The sequence below is a fragment of the Vigna angularis genome, chromosome 1 (genome assembly GCF_016808095.1).
Source record: "Vigna angularis cultivar LongXiaoDou No.4 chromosome 1, ASM1680809v1, whole genome shotgun sequence".
Lineage (NCBI taxonomy): Eukaryota > Viridiplantae > Streptophyta > Magnoliopsida > Fabales > Fabaceae > Vigna > Vigna angularis.
The window spans coordinates 63,418,012-63,438,911 of record NC_068970.1 but is presented as its reverse complement, the minus strand read 5'-3'; the positions used below and the strand labels follow the sequence as shown (position 1 = coordinate 63,438,911).

Below are 20,900 nucleotides of genomic sequence, written 5' to 3'. Positions count from 1 at the left end.
GTTTTCTTTATACTTATTCATATAATTTTTCAAAAAATTAAACATCGGAGACCCACACAAAAGCATAATGTTATTCACATAGGAGAAGTTCTCGTCATCTTTCCACCCTACAAACATCCTTCCATAAGAAAAGGAAAACAAATAAAAAGATAACTTCACATGTAGGAATCTAATCACGTATCTACGAGTTAATGTTATAAAAAATATATTTGGATACACAAATTTTTTACATTCATTTATTTATTTTTATTATTATTTTTTAAAAATACAAAAAAAATTACTTTTTTTAATGATAATTTTATTTTTGTAACATGTATAAAATAAATGTAAATATATGTCATTTATCATTATTCTTAATCTTATGTACAAGGCACTTGGATATACAGTTCACGAAGAACCTAAAATGAAAGTATCAACGAATCAAATATTGTGAAGTTCATCTATGTCTTCCCGCACCAGCTGTACTCTCAAAATCTTCTGTTAATTCATTTCCCAAGCCTGCAGTACCAGAGATTTAGTAACTGTCAATGGAAAGCTCTATCATTACAGTTTCCTTTATATCTGATTTGGAACTTGGAAGACAATGTACAAATGCCTACACAGACGGTGAATTGATGACAAAATAAAAATGCAGGACTTTGAACTCTAATAAGTGAGCCAGAGTAAAATTTCAATCGTTTAATAATTGAATAAGGTAAGAAGTAACCTGAATTTGTCCATCTGAAGTTCCAGTTACCAAAACTTCTTCATTCCTGTCTAGAGCCATGCAATTGACCCTACAATTGGTACCCATTTGCAACGTGTCAACTTTACTGCTTTTCTTCTTATCCCAAATTTCCACAGTACCTCCTTTGCACCCCAGATAAATCAATCCTGAGCTCACTGCCATAGTCCGCACTTCAGATCCAGTTTGCAGTGATCCAACCATACTGTAACTGGAACTGTTCCATATCTTGACATTTATATGTGCATCAGTTAGCTAACTATGATAATGGTATGTCATCTTTAAAATTAACACCAAGTAGCTTATACATTTTCTGCCCTTCGGAATTCAAAATATCATGAAACCCGGGGTTTCTAGCTAAATTTTAACTATTTTTTACCTTTCTATATACTGCTAAATCAAAACGAGTCTAAGATACCTTTATAGAAGATCCATCCATGGAAGAACCAGCTGCATATATAAATTCACCATGAATTTGTATTGCATGAATAGGGTTTGCTTTCGCAAGTAATCTTTTATAACCACTTTGAATAGTGTTGACTGTTCCAGTGGCCAAATGTATCTCCTGAAATATCAGGTGAATATTATTGCAAGAATGTTGATATAGCATCCATTAGACTGTCTCACACTTAAAAAAACTCTATACCTGAACACTGCTGTCATGGCATCCACAATATAACTTCCCATCAACATGAGTCAAACACTTCACATATTTGCTAGAATTTAACACTTTTGACTCTCCATTCAGTGTCTGAACCTGATGAGAAAGCCAAGTAATTTCAGTAGAAAACAATGCTGGGGAGTTTGTTTTCAATCACATAATCAGTCACATGGGAATAAAATAAAGTAAACGGTACAACTTGCAGATCAGAGCAAAGTAAAGAGCACAATGTTTTATACTACGGTTGAGTGTGACAGAGGCACTGATAATAAGGAGACTAGTGTTATTTTACACTCTAGATTGTATAAAAGAAGTGATCAGACTCTCTCAGCACCATTCAAATAAGAACATGCATTCATAGTTTAAGAGTACCTTGACACCGGCGCCCTGCGGAACGAAACAAGCTAAGCTATTGGTTACAACTAAATTATGAATCTGGTCCTTCATATCATACACCTGTACACAATGTATTGCTGCCTTTCCAATGGACCAGACCTGTTATTTAATGAAACAAACCCCTTTTTAGCAGACGGCTTGACATTGAAGCTAGAGTAACTACCTAATATTTTACCTTTGAAGTTCGGTCAAGTGAACCACTGTATAGCCTGTCACCAGACTCTGAAATCACCAAGTTTGTCACTGCTTTAGTATGTTCTTGGATTTCTTGCAACAGATGGAATAAATTATTCTTTAATGTCCAGACCTTCAGAAGTCACAGAGTATTTTCCAGTCAGTTCATATTACAGTAAGGTTGTAGTTTGCAACCAATACAGGAACGTATTTCGCAATGATAGGCATGACTAAGAATTTATAGATCTATTCAACCTTTCAAGCATGTAGCAGAGAACACCACATAAAGTCCACTCCATTCTGCTATACATATATCTACATTTATACTTATTTAGATCTATCTAAGAAGCACGTTGCACCTAATTCTCATTTATTGTAATTGCATAAATTGACAGATCAATAATGATTTATTTTCTAGACAATCTAGGGAAACAAATATTGGTTTTTACAAAAAAGGACATTTAAATAAACTACAACAGCCTTAGGAAATATGTCTCTGTTCACACTTAAAATCCTTATTCATTAGAATTCACAGAACATGTAAACTTTTAATCTGATCACCTTAATCGTCCCATCTGTATGACCAGAAAATATTTTATCCTTAAAGCACGTGACAGACACCACCTCTCCATTTTCGCTGCAGTCTTCTTTTATGAGCTCTTTATGTATCCAAATGTCCTGTTCCAATGGAGAAATTTAAATAATCCACAATGCCTGATTGCCTGTACTAGAAAATGGGTTAAGAATACAAGAACTTACCGCTTTAGATTCATTTTCTTCAACCAGAGATTTTAGCATTTTAGATGCCAAGGGACAGGATCTCTTCAGCTCTCTCAATCCTCTTAAGATATCCTTAGTGTAGGAAGTTAGATCACCTAAGCCTTCTGAAATTCACAATAAAACGTATCATCATCCTTTTTTTATTTTGCATAACAATGACTTGCAGGAATTCGAAAACATAAATATATAGAAAGCCTCGTATCATGTAGAAGGAAAATATTTTGAACTTTTTCATTCCCAATAATAGACCAAGAAAGCATACAATATTAATATAGATGATATCTGATCTAAATCAACGCTGAATTCTGTAACTTCAGTGGCTTATCATGCTTCGAGGAACTGCTTATCAGCGCTTACTCCTTCGTTTTTAGACAAGATTACTGCTACCACATTTTGAAATGATGATTGTAAGCTGTAAGTTCTAATTAATGGCTTTGTGAACCTTACCAGGGAACTGAAGAAAGCTATTGAGAGCAACCATAGAAAGGATTCTGTCTTCTACATCCCGAGCCGAATTAAATTTAGCTATGAACTGCTTCAGCAAACAAGCACGAGCTGGTACTTGTATACCTGTATCTGGTAGAATGCTCAACATGTACGTGAGCCAGGTAGCTGATATAAAGCATGCTGATCGTAGTTCTGGATTTCGGCCCTTCATGCCATCAGCTAAAGCCTCAAAAATAGTGCCAAATTCATGGCTAACTAGAACATATGCAATTCTTCTTTCCGAATCATCAGCTGCCTTCTCGTCTTCCTGTTGATGCCAAACAAAAAATAAGGCATCAGAAAAAATATTTGGCAAGGAGAAAGCACAAAGTCAAAATAGAAGAAATGTTTCAAAAGACTTTACTGGAGTTATATCAATTTCTGGACTGGAGTTGCTAATCTGATGGCCCACCAGTACAAGATTTCTGGAACTTTTGTCAATACCTGCACGTTTAAGGAGGACTTCTCTGCATAGAGGGTTTCCGAAGAAGTCGAAGCTCCCTTGCAGTGACATGATTGTATCTGCAGCTGCTAATTGGGTAACGGGGAAATCTGTGTTTCTCAGGCATGCAATAAGAGTATCCATAGCCTCTTCACGGTATACGCTCATTTTTCTTGGCTCATCCTAAAAATAGCACGAGGAAAATTAAGCCCCTATTACTTGTAAAACAGCATTTTATCGTGGGCAGAAAAAAAATGATAACGTAAGAAGAAACACAACTAGTTCTTATATTTAAGATATAGGGAGCGTCAAAGATTCACACCAGAAGATCAAGTTGGAGTAAGAGGCCAGCCATAACTGGACAATGATCGTGAGGAGCTGCCTGCAAATAAATAAGAAGAGTATGCATTGTGCTAAATGGTCCTTCTTCCTTTATAATATGGAGAATTTGTTCAGTGAATGTCCTCCTGAAGGGAACCCCAGAAGAAGTTATCAGACAAACTAAAAGGTAGATTAAATAATTAGATTAGTGTAATTATAAATATGAAATTTTTTTACCTGTTTAATTTGACCAACTCAGCAAAAAACTGAATAATCTTAAAACGCTCTCCATCATCTGCACCGATTAAGGTTTCCATAAGTGGTGACAACTCTGCTTTATCAGCAATATTCTTTCTGCAAGTCCCATCTTCTTCCATGCACCTCAATAAGATCTCTACTGCAGCAATCCTCTCCTTTGCCAAGTCAGCTCCAAAACTGCTGGCAATAGTTCCAATTGCATTTTCAGAGAAAAGGGTATTGACAACCGATGATGCAATTATCTCTTCACTGCTTCGAGTTATCCTGGCAAGTAAAAGCACTGCAGCTGTTTTTGGCTTCAAACACATCGTAACCGATTCTTCCTCTTTCGTATTCAAAACCGTTATGAGAGACTCCACTATGGCCATCTCCGCAAGACTAGTGATGGGAGGGTTTAGCAGATGCAACAACACAACAGCCTCTGTCAATCCGTTCTTGAAAAGAGCCATGATACATTCTACATCAGTCTTCACACGGGTGAGAGTCTCGATTACAGCGTTGTCCCTTGACCCCATCTCGGCTAGAAGGAAAACTGCTGCTTGTAGCACCTGGGGCTCCACAGAATTGAAAAGAATCTCCATAAATCCATTGATTACCGCAGGTTTTACTAACATTCTGTGGATATCCACTCCAATATTCACTCCTCTCCAGAACTTTTCAACTTGAAGTACCGCCATTTCCGATTCCTTGAGAACCTCTGACATGTACAGATTATTGATGGCACAGCGTAACTCACTCATCATCCCGTCAACTGTGGCTTGGGTTATAACGCTATTAGGAGAAGTTGAAGCCGTTGTTGACTGCACAACTGCCTCAGTATCTTCGTATGGACTCTCATACGGCGGTTGGACCAAATGAGGGTTGCGATCTTTCCAGCTTGCAATTAGTCGTTTGAGCACATAATTTGTTTTGGGAAGCTGAGTGTTTTGCAGCTTCTGGCGAGTGATGGGACAGGTTAAGTTCCCTCTGTTGAACCATTCCTCGATAGCTTTACGTTCATAAGTTTGACCAGTCTCAAGAGTCACTGGATCATCAAATATGTGACTTGTTATTGGACAGACAAAGTCCTTGGGGGGTGCATGTTTCCCAATTTCATGCAGCGGGTTATCGAAGTCGGCCATAGGATAATCTGGTGAACTACAAATAGGAATAATCCAAGTTAAAGAAAACTCAGCACACCACGAGATAATGAAGAATAATGGTGGTTGTTAAATATTAACGTACCCACTAGATTGTTTGAAGATGGTTTGCATTTGTTCTTGAATTTGGCTTTGTCGAGGCTCCAACAATGCGATTTTGTCCTTTTCCTACAGGACACAGCTTTATCATCACTTAGCGTTTCAAGAACTAAAACAACTGTCATAGAAAATTCAGTCCTCCTTGGTATATTTTCTCGGCACCCTCTCTCGGTATCATCAATTACGTACCTCATTTTCTGCCTCAGAATCTGAAGAAGAACTAACCAAACTCTCGTCTGAAGAAAAATCGGCGTCAGCGGTTGAGTTTAAATAGACTGTCGTTGTCCAAGATTTTGAAGGATTTTTGGGTTTGAGAATTCTCGAAAAGACTCTTTGAGGATAAAATGGTTCCTGGGAAGATCTTCTGCTGGAACTGGGGCTCAATAGTTCAACAGATGCTTCCCTTTCGGACCATATTGGCTGCAGCACATCGTAGGGAAAAAAAAGTGTGACAGAATGATTATGAAATGAAAGTGCAAGTATGTTAAAGTCCACCATAATGATGATACAAAACCACTGATATTTAATCAACTCTATTTTTCTTTTCTTCTTTTATCACATCATACTTACTGCAAACCCACATTTATTTCTTTTATTTCTTTCTTTAGATGAGCATTACCTCTTACAAACCTACACTTATTTCAGTTTTTCATTCTCTAAAGGTAGATGTTATGAATGTCTATCAAACGTTTTCGAATCTAATATTCTCCTAATAATTCAGAAAGCAACTCCCATCTCTTAACTACTTAATAATACCTTTTTTCCTCTACATTATTTTTTAACCAGTCAAAAAATTCTTCTGGAGATCATCTCGTATCATTTTTCTCTTTACTTTATTGTATGTATTTTTCTTAATTATGTATTTTTTATTCTAAATTAAAATTTAACAATTTATCAAAATACGTTTTCAACAATTAAAAAGAAAAGTAAATAATAAATTTAGATATAATATATCTATTTAAAACATTCACTTATAATAAATTTTAGTTATAGAAAAGAATATGTATCCTATATACTAACTAAAATAGCAATTATAAGAAAAATAGAATTATTTTCGTAAAAGCACCTTCGAAGTAGAATTATTAAAACGTTCCTTTTTTAAGACAAAAACATGACAAAATGGAAAATAATTAATTCAAGCGCACTCATGTCACATGTTGGTAGACATTTATAGAGAGAAAGAAAAAAAAGTGATAAATAATATATATAAATTGGTGCATGTATTATTGAGCAAGCGTCTTTCTATAGTTAAGATTAAACATGAAGTTATGAAAACTTTGGACAAAATTCAAAATGATATTAAGAGAACGACAAATCATATCTAAACTAGCTGATGAAAAGAATCATATATATGTAAGCTCGAGAGAAAAAATCGTAATCCAGTTAATTAAATAAAAGTTTAATCATGATTATAAAAAAATTTGATACATGTAATTTATATAATTAATTTGAGAATTGTTTTAAACTGTCTGTATAATTTATAACTAAATAGCTAAAATCAAAATCCTTAGAGAAGAAAGCATAAGAAAAACAGAAATGCAATTGATGAAAAGAGTAGCGAATAGGTGAAAAGTAGATATACAACATTACATTATACCGTCCGATCTCCAACAGATTCGTTCGCGTTATCTCCTCCCTTATGTTCTCCCTGCCGCCACCTTTTGCACCGCTCTTCATTATCAACGACGGTGGACTAATCCCCGCGTCACTGTTCTCGTTCACCAAAACCTCTTTGAAATATTCTGCGAGAACCCTACAGTTGTCATCGAGAACCTCTTCGTACTCTTTCTCCACCTCCCGGAGCTTTGCGGCCTGCTCCTCGCTCATCTTCGATAGCACCTTAGCGCAAGGCAGCACCACCGAGTACTCCTCAGAAACCGAATAATCATTTTCATGTATGGAGGTTGAGGGAGTGGAGGAGAGAATCTTCGTCCTCTGCTCATCGAACCAGCGGAAGACAGGGAAGAGGTGTAGAGAGAAGAGGCGCTCGTAGAGTGCAGGAGCGATTTCCGATCTAGCGAGTGAAGCGTTTTTGTTGCTGCTGTTGTTGGAGTGAAAGATTCGGAGGAGGCTGGTGGCGGATTCGGTTGGACGGTTACGGAGGGCGTGGGCGAGCGAGAGGAGTAGCGAGGAGAGGGCGAAGTCGGGGAGAGGGAGGAGGAGCTTCTCCACGAGAGACAGTGAGGAGGCGCGCAGGGCGAGGCTGGAGAAGGCTATCGCGCTTTCTAGAGTGTCTGCAGCGAGTTTGAGGTGCTTTTGGTCGGAGATCGGAGTGTCGCGGAGAAGAGTGGTGATGAGGCGGCGCCGTAGTTCGGATTGCGAGAGGACGGACGAGGTGAATGCGGCGGTGTGGCGGAGGATCTGAGATCGAGTGGTGACCGTTACGGTGGTCATGGCGGTGGGAATGTTAGTGAAAGTTCGGTCCGTTTAAGGGTACACGAATATGACGTTAACGGAAATAGCAGTTAACGGTTTTGATTCAATTTGCCGGAATGGGAAGTCTCGGGCGGCACCTTTTGAAATGACCCATATGTCCCTTGGTTTGGTCTCAGGCACTTACTTTTATAATTAGTAAACAAAAGAATGAGTCATAATTCATTAGAGTAAAGTAGATATTTTATATGCTAATGTTATATTCATCTCATAATCTATGTTTTGTCTGTAATTTCTTTGAACTTCGTTGTTTAACTGGTGATGATAGTAAAGAAATCGGTCCAAAGATATTGTGGTGAGATATATAATCCTTTTATTATTGGCGTCAAAACTATATTCAGATATTGTGAAAGGACAGAGATACCTTAATTGGTCTACAGTAATACATGCATCCAATACCTTAATTTGTCGTTTGTATAATTTCGGTTGTAATCACAAATTAATAATTTACTTTTTCTTTCTTTCTATATATATGTGAGACAAATTACAGTTTAAGATTAAAGAAAGGATGCAATTAGAGACAGAGGGCGAAGTTAAAGATGGCAACATCGCCCACAGCTGGGTGCAATGAGGAGTGGAGGAAGTCCAAAAGAGTAGGGCCATTTTCGTAACTCTATCCACTTCGAAATGTGGCGGCAAAACATGAACAAGGTGTGGGACCAGTTTGCCGCCCAGCCGGCTCCGTTTGACAGTTAATCAAGCAGAGTACATTCATCATTTATATATTATTTTTTCTCCTTAACTCAATCACGCTTCTTTTCTAATTTCTTAACAATAATTCAAAATCATTTAAATCAATATTTGCTTTTCTTCGCGTAAATTCCATTTGCTTACTGATTCACGCCACAGAAAAATATTTTTATATCAAATGTTAGCTATGCCTTTAACTAATTTGATTCTTTCAAAATTTTGGTCCTTTATTAAAGTATCGATTACTTTAATCACTATGTACAATTTACGATTAAAACACTCTTCAAGAACATTCTTCAGAAGATTTTTTAAAACACTCACCATTCCGGAATATAAACATATTAACTCGATCAATCAATTCATAATGTACATCCAATTTACACACTTTGAAATATGATGATGTATTTTTGAATGATTAGTCCAGAATACATTATTAAATCCAAAAATATATTTCGAAATAATCAATCTTGCATTCCGATTCGTCATTCTAGAGAAATTTTATTTTCTTAAAACTTTTAATATAATCTCCTAAAGACTAAAGGAGAAGTTTAAAATTTACTGCGGTGAAGGAAGAAAAAATGGGACTGCAAGAAGAGATAGCCCAAGAAAATAACGTAGCCCGTAAGACCAAGATCGTAATCCATTTTTGAATCATAGGGCCGGTTTTTATACATCTGACCTGTTGACTGTCACTGATGTTTTGTTTGACAGATAGCAAAGGACTGCAAGAGTTAAAAAAGGGCAGGAAAAGAAGTGGAAAAGGGTTATTTCATTACAAATAGGCTTAAATATTTACTTTGTGTGTCATGAATTTTTATTTAATATACAGTTTTAAAAATATATTTATTAAATTTTAAAGTTGTAAAAATCGTATAAATGAAATATTTTCCGTTGTTAAATTGGTTTAATCGAAGTTAACTCTTTACAAATATGTTTATAAAGTCTGACTTCTTTTTTCTTCTCTCATCTGTTATCTTTGCAACACATTCAGTTTTTTCTCGTTCTCATACGTTCTTCTTCTCTTTTCTCCTGTCATAATCATAGGGTGGAAACGACACTGATATATTTGACTATTATTTATTCTCTCTTTGCTTCTTCCACTATAATGAAAAATAATTATTTATAACAAGATCCCATTTCATAAACCAAACCAAAAATAACCAGTCTTCACGGTGCCATCATCGCCATTCTTAAATCTTCTCTTCTAAGGTGGAAACAAGAATAGCATCTCCATTCAAACATCTCTATCCTATTTTAAATCATCTCCAATACGTTCTTCAAACCCATAAATGTAAACACAAAAACTTCTCTTCATTGGAAATCCAAAACTTATCACGCAAACTCAGAAAACAACGTGACAGCGAAAACTGAAGTTAATGTGAGAATATAAAGGAAATGATACTTCCATAAATTTATCCATGGACTTTCACTCCCTAAAAAACCCGGTTTAATTTTTAGACCAAGCATAACATAGACACGTGATACACGAACCAAATTAATTTTCTGCGGAAGAAAAAGAAAGTAAAATAAAAAAAAATTGCAAACACGAGTGTCCTTATTTACATGGAAAGGATATTTGAAAGTTTCAATTTATCCTAATTTTCTGTACAGGGAAACGTCATACTAATTTTGGCATAAACCCTGAAAATGTGACATGAAGCTTTTGTCGTGGCTCCATCCCATCACAGGGTTCGCATGGTGATTGGGAACTTCTTGAGACCACTGAATTGGGTTCAACGTCATTGGGGGAAAGCAACACTCGCATTCTTCTTGGCATGGCTGAGGAATCGCCAACCCTCCTTGCTTCCAACACTTTCTTCCTCCGCCATCTCTTCCGGGGCCCACCATATGCATCCCTCAGTGGGCCCCAGCATTCCACCTTGTTAAATTCTGGAATGTTGGAGTGAAAATATACCCAAACCAAGGCCTCTTGCAATTCGGCGTAGTTGTTGAAAAGATCACCATCGCCGTGAACCACTGCCTTCAACACCTGATTAACACACGCAATTGCATAATGTTACGTTCAATTTTCGTTCGTTGACCCTTCAATTTCATGCTTGCAAAACTGCCTTACGACTGGTAGCTCCTTGCAGAAGATGCAGTATCTTAACCTGACTAACATGTCCAAGAGAAAATGACCTCCACTGATGTGGCAGTGAACGTGCAAGGACCCTTGTTGGTGATGATGTCAAGACCCTTATAGACTTGGATTTTGTCAGAGTTGATGATTTTAGAGGGGATTTGAAGGCTTCCAAACTACGTAGATGATTTTATAGTCACATCAACACGGATTTAACTCTCTTTAAGCCAATTTAATGGAGTAGACTTTATTTGTACAATTTTTACAATTTTGAGACTCAATAGATGCATTTTTAAAATCGGATATTAAACAAAAATTCACTACTCAATAGATGCATTTTTAAAATCTGGTATTAAACAAAAATTCACTATTAACATGGGAACAAAGTAAACATTTAAACTTTAATAATAAATGCTATAAACTAAGACTGTTTTATCATTATCATAATAAAAAAGTAAAAAGTAATAAAATTCATAATGCATAATAACAATTATAGAAGATTAAAAATAGATTACCAATAAGACTTGAATAAAAATATATCTTTTCTAATCATGTTTTCAGATCATATGAATTCAAAAAAGGATATTAGTAAAGAATAATTAATGATGACTTATTATGATTTATATCAGTCTTAGAAATATCTATCATAATAAGACTTTTTCATGATTCTTAATTTCATACCTATCATAATATGTTTAAATTTCTAATTTTTTGAACTCTCAAGTTTCACAATCAGTCTACACTCAACATCCTGTCAATCTTTTTTTCTAAAGTTGTATCACACAGTTGTCGTTGTATAGTTTGTTCTCATGCAATAGCGTCGTCATCCACTATAGTTTCATAATCGTCTCTTTCATATCACACAATCGCACCTCGTCTTACATAGTCTCCTTCGTCTCAAATAGTGGTGCCCTGTTTTTCATTGTCACTTCTCGATTTGTGTTGTCGTGCCCTGACAAGACTGGTCTTGGTTGCGCCCTCATCCTCTAGTTCAATCTTTGCATTACCCGTGCTAGTACCTCACTTTTCTTATAATGGTTTCTTTTTTTCTACAACAAATCTCAAACCTTTACATTTATTATTTTAATGTGTTAATTTGATGGTGATGCATATCATGTTTTGTGTTCTTCCACATCTAGCATTGGTCAAAGTTGATTGAGAGAGTTTGAAGATTCGTCATCTTTCTCGATTACCTTTGTCATTCCATCTTGAAGAAGTATTTGGTTTCCTAAATCCAAATCATGTGTTAATTAGAGACTAGAGAGTTTGTAGATAAAAAGTACAAAACAAGATTACTTAATTTTGGTGTGAGATAAGCTATTTTTATGTGTATTCTGTAATGGAGTTAAGTTTGACTTATCATGACTTATACTCAAATACTTATAATAGTAAGTTAGACTTATTATGACAGGTTTTCGCGACATTATAAAAAGAGTGTTTGTTTTGTTATTCTTGTAACCATAATATCGAAATACCTGTAGTAAACTTTTTTTAGATATCATAAAATATTTTGTACACTCATGAAAAGAGTTTGAATATGATATGAAAAAAAGATAAAGAAACGTGAAGATTTAGAAAAAGAAAAGGGTTCATCACATCCAAAAAAGAATAATTAAGGAATGAAATTGACAGTCTCATACTGTTCTAATGTTTATTATCTATTATACATATGTGGCATGTCATCTCATACGTATCTCATTATTTTATTTCAAACTTTAGATATTACTTTTTTAATATTTTTATTAAAAAATTGTCATATGATTGTATAAAATTTGAGTGATTGCAAATCATTATTTTCTTATTTATAGATTTTAGTCTCAATGAACTTATCTAAGTTATATTTATATATAAATTTCATCTCCCCTCTTTCAATGGAAGTGCTAATGTGATTTCAATTTTAATTATTTGGTTCTAGAATCCAATTTCTTCAATTATATGTATTTAGTTTATTTTTAAATTAGATATTTGATATATGTTTTTTTTTTACCTTTTCAATGAATGACTGAAATTAACAGCATCTTAGACATTCAAGAATTGCATTAGTATCTTATACTGTATGTGGGCCAAACTTTTTGCTTGGAATTTTATCAGATTGGGCCTTGTGATTTTTTTTCACTGAGGAGATAAAACCTGCACTGCAAAAACCCGGAATTCGACATTGATTTCAATTTATTCTTTTTTCCTCTTTTTTTTTTAGTTTTACAAACAACGAATTAGGTAAATATGTTATTATGAAATTGAATTTTTAAGTGATTTTGTTTTCTTGTTGAATATTTTCATTACCTTCTCTACAGGTATTGACAGCTTTATAAAATATAATAAAAAATTGGAAGAATAATATTTATCAACAAATTTTATAATTCATACTCGCCACTTTCTTATTGAAAATTTGTATACAGAAATGTGTTTATCAAGTATTTTAATTTAGTCTTAATATGTTCCACTAAGAAACATATATTTTATTTTTTATGAAGTTCATAGATGATATAGTGAAGGAAACAATGGGCAACAAATTATCATTATAGATTATCACAGTTTGGAAAAATTCTGCCCATAATTTTCAAACATAAATATCATCAAAATTGAGTAAGTTTTCAATTTTCTTAACAAATATAATTTTTCAATCACCACTATAGCTCTGGTCCCATAGCTCTGGTCTCATATTAAGAAGTAAACTTTAAGTATAGTTCAATCTTAAAAAATCGACTTTTAAAGTAAGTGAGACTTTCAACCATTTTCAATTTCCATTGAAATTTATTATTTGTTTGGACGGAGGTTGAAAAGATAAAATACAAAAGAAAATAAATATTTGTTTAATTGATAAAAATAAATAAAGTATTCTTGTTTATTCGGATAATAATACAGGTATCCAAACAACCAAGGATTCGTTTGAGGTTCTTTTTATGGCATTCATTTAATAATTCATTGACTTCACAGAAGAAATAGAAATGAAAATAAGTTAGGTCACTCGTCAACGAACAATATATAGACATTAAAAAAACATTTAATATAGTTAAAATAGTCATATTAATTGTATTTAAAAAGTCTTTTAGAAATAAGTATTAGCACTATTGTCATATATTAAGTTCATATATGATACTAAAATTGTATATTTGTTTATTAAAATATTAAACATGTTTCCTTATTGAGTATTCTTATATTGAAGGTTAAATTTACACGATGTTCAAAAGTCTTATTACAAAAGAAGTTCTTAAAATAGATTATTGACTTTCAAATATAAAAGATCAAGTACTAAAATAAAATCTAAGGTAGGCGAAGTTTTTTTTTCTCCTTATAGTAAAAGTTTTACATTTTGAAAGTTTCTCTAACACAACTTCATTATGACTCAAAATTAATTAAAAATTATAAAGAAATGCTTTAGAAAATTGTCTTTGTATATGTTATATAATGAGGCGTGATGCCCTAGCCAATCTAGGGTTATTTATTCTGCTACATACCCTGTGATTGATATAACCGAAGAAAGAGCGTATAACTATATATATTACCCCCGCATGCGATACAATTCTGCATGCGTGTTCGACTCTGTCGGTGAATGTCTGTCTGAAGTTGGCACACTTTTTTACGTCCATTCATCCAACCAAAAGTTTTATGCTCACTGCAAACACTTTCAAAAGATCCATTTCTTATACTAAGAGATTTTAGAACTTATTTTTAAAAGTTTTCGTACCTGCATTAGTAATAGCTTTCATGGTCTGTTTAATTACTGCTATAGAAGTAGCAATGAAAGTAATCATACAGTTACTGCATATATACAATCATCTAACGTTATACAGCTTAAGCTGGTTAAAATAAACAAAAGGTAGATTTTTATGAATTTAGGAATCTTAACAAGGAGTTGCAAATATATACTACTGGATTGACAGCACACTTTTTATTCAGGAATGCTGTATAGCATCATGAGCAATCAGCCTTAGGTTTTGCAGCAGATTGACTGCTAATGATGTTATACAATCTCCATGAATTCGTTTCTCTTTGTGCTGCAACATATATATTAATTTCTGCTAATAAGTAAATTAGCTCCATCTACCGAAACCCCCCTCCAAAAGCTGGTGCCCAATAATCAGCTCCATTGTCACTTCCAACTTGCAGCGTGCATGACACTGGAACCAGACACAACCCTCTACTCCTTAGATCCTTCTTCGCCTCTTCTTCAGAATCCTAATTAATTAGAACAACAACAAAAGAACACAAGTTAACATCAGAATATATAATTGAACTATAAATTCATCTTTATCAAGTTCAAATTCAAAATTAATTCACTGACAATTACCTTCTCACTGGTTGCTTTCCTCTTCAAGCAGTTTTCGTTCAGCAACTGTAACCAGAAATTAAATAAAACAAAAATAAGAGTTTGACCAGTAAATTAGAGAAACTGATTCGTCTCAGAGAGTAATATAATATATATTAAATCAGATAAAGCTGGTGACATTTCTCTTTAATTGTCTAGCTACTTTCTTCATTTATAATATAGAATTCAAGTTGAACTTGTTATAGCTTCTTTTGAAATGCAAAATCCCCAAACACCTTTAATGGATCCAAGGAAAAAGCAAACCTGACCGGGGTCTTCAGGGAATATACAATTCTTCTCTCCTTGAACCTAACATTAAACAATAACAATCATCACTCAATTAGTACAACATAATTACCCATTAATTAGTATACATTCTGGCGCACATGCAAGAAGAAAGATGCCGAAGAGAGAAAGAATGAGTGATTATAGTAATTTTTTTTTCATTTTGCTTTGGGAAATGAGAAACGACTTTGCTATGTGTGATAACCAGAAATGGGTTGGTATTATTTCTTACAGATTGTTGCTGCCTCATGTTTCCTGATCCATTACCCAAGTATGGTAAGCTAAGGGCCTGCATTAATGGTGAAAAGAGAATAATTTTAGAACTTCAAAAAGTATACATCAATGTGTGGACGATTAGAACAGGGTGAAATAGTGGAGTTTTAACAGCTAGCGTGCCATCACTATTCACTGACTCTCGTAGGTGTTTGCAAAAATCGACAGAGGGAATAAACATTAATTACCTCAATTTGATTCTGAAGGAATCTGATATACCCAATAGCTTCTAATAAGACAGACGCCGTGTCAGTCTGTAAAAGTGAAAAAAAATAGCACACACAACAGTCATCTCCTATGCGATGTTAAACAAATAGCATGTTGCTTCCTCTAAAATACTGTGTAAAAAATGTATAATAAAGATGGGATGGGAAGATGAAACATATATACGAGAAAAAGTATCGTTTTCTTCAAGATTATTTTCCATTATTATTTTGGAGGTAGGTAATTGAATTAACTTTTCTTGGTACTTTCTTTTTTTTAGTTTTATTTAAATCTCCAATTGAATAAATTAAAGTTTATATACCTTTCCAAACGGGGAAACGAGTTGATGAAGGGCTGTAATTCTGTCACCTAATTTCTCCTTCCTAACCTGAAATGGACACATGTGCTTAAAAGGTTATTCTTCATTTCAAGATAAAAAAAAAAAAAAAACATGTGCAGGAACAAGACAATCAAGAAAAACAATAGTGACCCGCCACACACATGTGATGTTTGTGTGCGGTTATGTGTGTTGGCTTCCCTGAAAAAGTGTTCGAGGTTGGAAGTTTCTGTATAATAGTTTTCAATGGATGAAAATACCTTGAAGGTCGTCTGCGTTGTGGGCGGTTGAACCCTAGCTTTCTTGAATGCCCCACCAGCTGCAGTGCTATTACACTTGAGAATAAAATAAATAAAAAACAAAAACTTTTGGTTAAAATTATAATGCAGAGAAAAAGAAAATAGAAGTTGTACAAGACCATGAATTTACTAGAATTGGTTTTATTATATAGAAAGAATATAACATAAAGAGAAGCAAAGAAATCCGTTATGCTTGATCTATATAATAAAGAAAGAATAGAAGAACCGTTTGACATAAATATTCATTCAAAAAATAAAAGTTGGAGAGGACCCATATGCCTTTATCGATCAGAAATCATATTTGCAAATATTCTTCAATACCGATATATAGTTTTAGTAAAGTTTCACGAAATGTATAACATAACTCAAAGCAAAACCCAGAAAAGAAATTAAATAACATGTATCAGTAATATAATATATACCTCTGATGATGGGTCTGGAGGAGGAGGCCTAGCATCTGTGTTACTGTTAGAGAAATCTAACATGCTGCTGCTGAAACTTGTTACACATGATTTGGGGGAAGAAGAAGGCATTATTTGAGGCCAAGTTGGCTTTGCTGGGTGAAACTCTTCGTTTCCATGACCGTACACGTAGCTGTTCACCGAGCCTTCTTGCTTAACATCAACAATAGGAACCCTTGAAGCCTGACTCAGCATTTGTTGCTGAACCTGGCACATAGCCCCTTTCTCTTCTTCAGACACCATCCCACTCCTATTTCCCAAAACCGTACATACAATCAAAAACAAAACTCAGCTACTTAGATTTGATCCTTCAAATAATCAAAGAAACAATTCCTTATTTTGACTTAAAAGGTTTTTGAAAAATGAAATGATCTGTCTTTAAATTGATAAGTAAAAAACACAGTCAAGTGATGTGTTTGTGTGTCTGTGAGAGAGAGAAAGAAGGAGTGATTCTTACATGAGAAGCTGGCTCCATGACTCAGGTAGTTCTTGATTGTTATCATGCCAAGAAGGAAGAGGAAGAGAAGAAGAGGTATTATACGGAGTTAGAAAGTTGGAAGGAGTGGAGAAGAACGGAGAAGAAGGCTGAGAAGGAGGAGGAGGAGAAGGCGGAGGAGGGCGCATGGTGTTGATGTTCCACCAATTGTTAGGGTTTGCAGCCATCATTTGTTGCACCGGTGAGCTTTGCAAGACACCTCTGTTCATGGCTTTCTGAATTTTGCTATGATCTCTACAGAAGAAAAGAGGAAGACGTTGTTCCGATCGAAGGTTGTTTGAGAGGTTCTGATTAAGTAGGGGGAACACTAGCAGTGCTCGGTACTGTTTTTGAGAGAATTTGAATAATCATGGAGTTTTGAGAACCTTTTGTCTTTGTTTTCTTTCTTTATTGCTTTTGTTTTCTTTTCTTTCTTCCTTTCATGTTTTTCTTTTTCTTCTTTTGCTTTTCTATTTCCCCTAAGCTGCTTGCTTTTGCTTTATCTTAAAGTGGGACAGAAAAGGTGGTAGCAATTCCATAATTAAGAAAACCAATATATGCGTCTAACCATAGCCACTCTCAAGTGCACGATTTTTGTATCACATCTTCCACGTGGCGTGCTGCTGAGGCTTCTAGATATTGCAAACCCTTTTAATAGATGAGACGTCTCAAACTTGGGAAATTTAATTTGACTTATCCAACACAAACTCTTCCACCTTCTTATCCTTGACTCTGTCTGCATTCATTCATTATTCCATTTCATTAACCACTTCTTAAACACTTAATTAGTATGTCTCTTCCATATATATTTATGTATGAAAAGTTAAACCTTATTTACAGCTAATTTTTTTCTCTCGAAAATAGGCTTACAGCTAATTATTAATCTTCATCTTACTATCTACCAATTCTGCATGGTCTTTTGTTTTCATTATATGCATATTACATACTTTGTTGTGATGTGTTATTGGTGGGAATAGAATTTAGTAGTAGCTGATTAATTTATTAAAGAATTTGATTTTTTTTCTCCTGATATTTAATCCAAACTCTTTTTAACACAGTTTTTATGAAAAATAATTTAACAAGAGATTTGGAGTTTAATTGAAATATAGGTTTAAATCACTAGTGCAGAAACGGCTTTTCACGTCCCCCAATAGACGTCCGTCCAACGAATCCCCAACGTATATAATTGACCGGTGGCATAATAGTAAATAAGTGGAACTCTAGACGTCCGTCCGTGGTCGAGACGGACGTTTATAACATTATAGACGTCCGTCACAAGAGGACGGACGTTTTAAAGGCTGCCGTTGTCAATCCTTGAACGTCCGTCCGTGGTCGAGACGGACGTTTATAACATTATAGACGTCCGTCACAAGAGGACGGACGTTTTAAAGGCTGCCGTTGTCAATCCTTGAACGTCCGTCCGTGGTCGAGACGGACGTTTATAACATTATAGACGTCCGTCACAAGAAGACGGACGTTTTAAAGGCTGCCGTTGTCAATCCTTGAACGTCCATCCTGGGTCGAGCTGGACGTTTATAACATTATAGACGTCCGTCACAAGCGGACGGACGTTTTAAAGGCTGCCGTTGTCAATCCTTGAACGTCCGTCCTGGGTCGAGCCGGACGTTTATAACATTATAGACGTCCGTCCCAGTGCACGGACGTTTATAGGCTAACATTTTCAATCTCCGAACGTCCGTCCTCAGAACGGACGTTCAGGGGACTGACAGAGCTGCTGGGGTACTAATTGATTTAAGTCCGCTGGACGTCCGTCTTGAGGGGCGCGGACGTCTATAATTATTACCCCAGCCACTCTGTCAGTCCTCTCAACGTCCGTTGTGAGGGGCGCGGACGTCTATCATATTATAGACGTCCGCGACCCACAGGACGGACGTTCAGCAGGCTTAAAGTAATGATTACCCCAGCACTCTGTCAGTCCTCTGAACGTCCGTTCTGAGGGGCGCGGATGTCTATAATATGATAGACGTCCGCGCCCCTCAGAACGGACGTTCAGAGGACTAACAGGGTAATTGAATCGTTTAGGTTTTCATCAGAATTTTAGACGTCCGTCGTGGGACGGACGTTGATAATATTATAGACGTCCGCGCCAGTTGAACGGACGTTTAAAGCCCCGCGATATTCAATTTTAAATTCATTACAACGTCATATTAGTGGTGGGCCGGACGTCTATAATATTATAGACGTCCGGCCACGGGGGCCGGACGTCTATGATCATTAAAACTGAAAGCGCGAACCGAGACCATTCACTGTTCGTCTTCTTCCCCGCGAACGCCGACTCTGCTGCTGCGCCGTTGATATTCGAGGTTGGTTTTCTCACTTTTGGACCGTTTAAAATTACATTTAGTCCGATTACATTGCTCTGTGATGAAATGTCTTTGATTTGAACCGATTAAAAATTGTTTTGGGTCCGTTTTTTTGCAGACTCTTGCGTGTTCTTGGGCGGCTTCCTTGACTCTTTTTGGACTGCGTGTTAGGCCGTTTACTCCTCTACTTCCCTCCTTCTCATTTGGAATCTACTTTTCATGTTAGCTTGTTGGTTGAAAATTTTGTGTGTGCATGTATGTGGATTTTGTGTATGGACGTTTTTGACTGTAAAATGTGTATTAGTTATGTTATTGTGTTAAACGATTAATGCGAAATGTGTATTAGTGTATGGACGTTTTTGACTGTTAAATTTTGTGTATGCATGTATGTGTTATTGTGTAAAATGTGTATTAGTTATTGCCATACATTGAGTGACACTTAGTTCCCGTTTGAAATTTAAGACAAACGATTAATCTTTTAATCGTTTGTGTTAAATTTTGAATTGTCCGATTGGACAGTTTGAGAAAATTAATTTTCATAATTTGCAATACCATGTCAATTGGAGTTTAAGGATAAGATTGATGAAATTTCGGTTCAGTACTTGTGTTGTTCTCCGGATGCATATTTGATTGTGGTCATCGTTGACTACTCTCATTTCGTGTATTTTGGAGACCAATGCGAAATGCTGCCGAAATTGTATCAATTTTATGACGTAGACTTCAATGCACGTGGTTGAGCAAATTATGAAAATTAATTTTTTTGAATGGGTAGGGCCTAACCTTGTGAGAGTTAAAACACTTGAACTGATGATTTTACGAACATAGTATGGATCGAAGATGGATGAACGAACGTCGCATGAGTGAAGAATATGACAAGGGTGTTTCGCAGTTCTTGCAATACGTTGAACAAAATGCTAAGTCTGTCAACGGGACATATTTTTGTCCTTGTGTGCGTTGTCTTAATCAAATACGCCAAGACTTAGGCAATGTGCGTGACCATCTATTCATGTACGGCATAATGAGGACTTATACCGTTTGGACTTGGCATGGAGAAGTACTTGAGCAGCCTACCACGTCACGAGGAACAAATTATGTGGAAGAATGGATGAGTGACCATTTAGAGGACATGATACGTGATGTCGGTGAAGATAATTTTGGAAGGGCTAATTTGTATGATACTCTTATTAATGATTCAGAGCAACCGTTGTTCCCAGGATGCTCAAACTTTACACGCTTGTCTTCAACTTTAA

The 20,900-nt window shown here is 35.4% G+C and overlaps 2 protein-coding genes and 1 pseudogene across 2 annotated transcripts; all 3 read right to left on the bottom strand.

The window, feature by feature from the left end:
- Positions 1-355: 355 nt before the first annotated feature.
- LOC108347246 (putative E3 ubiquitin-protein ligase LIN-1) lies at positions 356-8,189 on the bottom strand. The gene is made up of 15 exons (XM_052873174.1): positions 7,071-8,189; positions 5,670-5,900; positions 5,467-5,549; positions 4,222-5,379; positions 3,986-4,130; positions 3,586-3,846; positions 3,183-3,489; positions 2,715-2,839; positions 2,517-2,633; positions 1,957-2,088; positions 1,758-1,880; positions 1,371-1,481; positions 1,143-1,289; positions 707-952; positions 356-498 (listed from the first exon to the last, which is right to left on the bottom strand). Exons 1-15 carry the CDS (start codon positions 7,872-7,874, stop codon positions 481-483), a joined length of 4,008 nt encoding a protein of 1,335 aa, XP_052729134.1. The 5' UTR covers positions 7,875-8,189; the 3' UTR covers positions 356-480.
- A 2,032-nt stretch (positions 8,190-10,221) lies between these two features.
- LOC108346561 (protein STAY-GREEN, chloroplastic-like) lies at positions 10,222-14,393 on the bottom strand (annotated as a pseudogene).
- A 32-nt stretch (positions 14,394-14,425) lies between these two features.
- Positions 14,426-17,820, bottom strand: LOC108346283 (transcription factor bHLH68). The gene is made up of 9 exons (XM_017585322.2): positions 17,309-17,820; positions 16,813-17,101; positions 16,352-16,426; positions 16,077-16,142; positions 15,739-15,804; positions 15,510-15,566; positions 15,257-15,301; positions 14,975-15,019; positions 14,426-14,862 (listed from the first exon to the last, which is right to left on the bottom strand). The coding sequence occupies exons 1-9, from the start codon at positions 17,554-17,556 to the stop codon at positions 14,728-14,730; spliced, it is 1,026 nt and encodes a 341-aa protein (XP_017440811.1). The 5' UTR covers positions 17,557-17,820; the 3' UTR covers positions 14,426-14,727.
- Between the last annotated feature and the right edge of the window lie 3,080 nt (positions 17,821-20,900).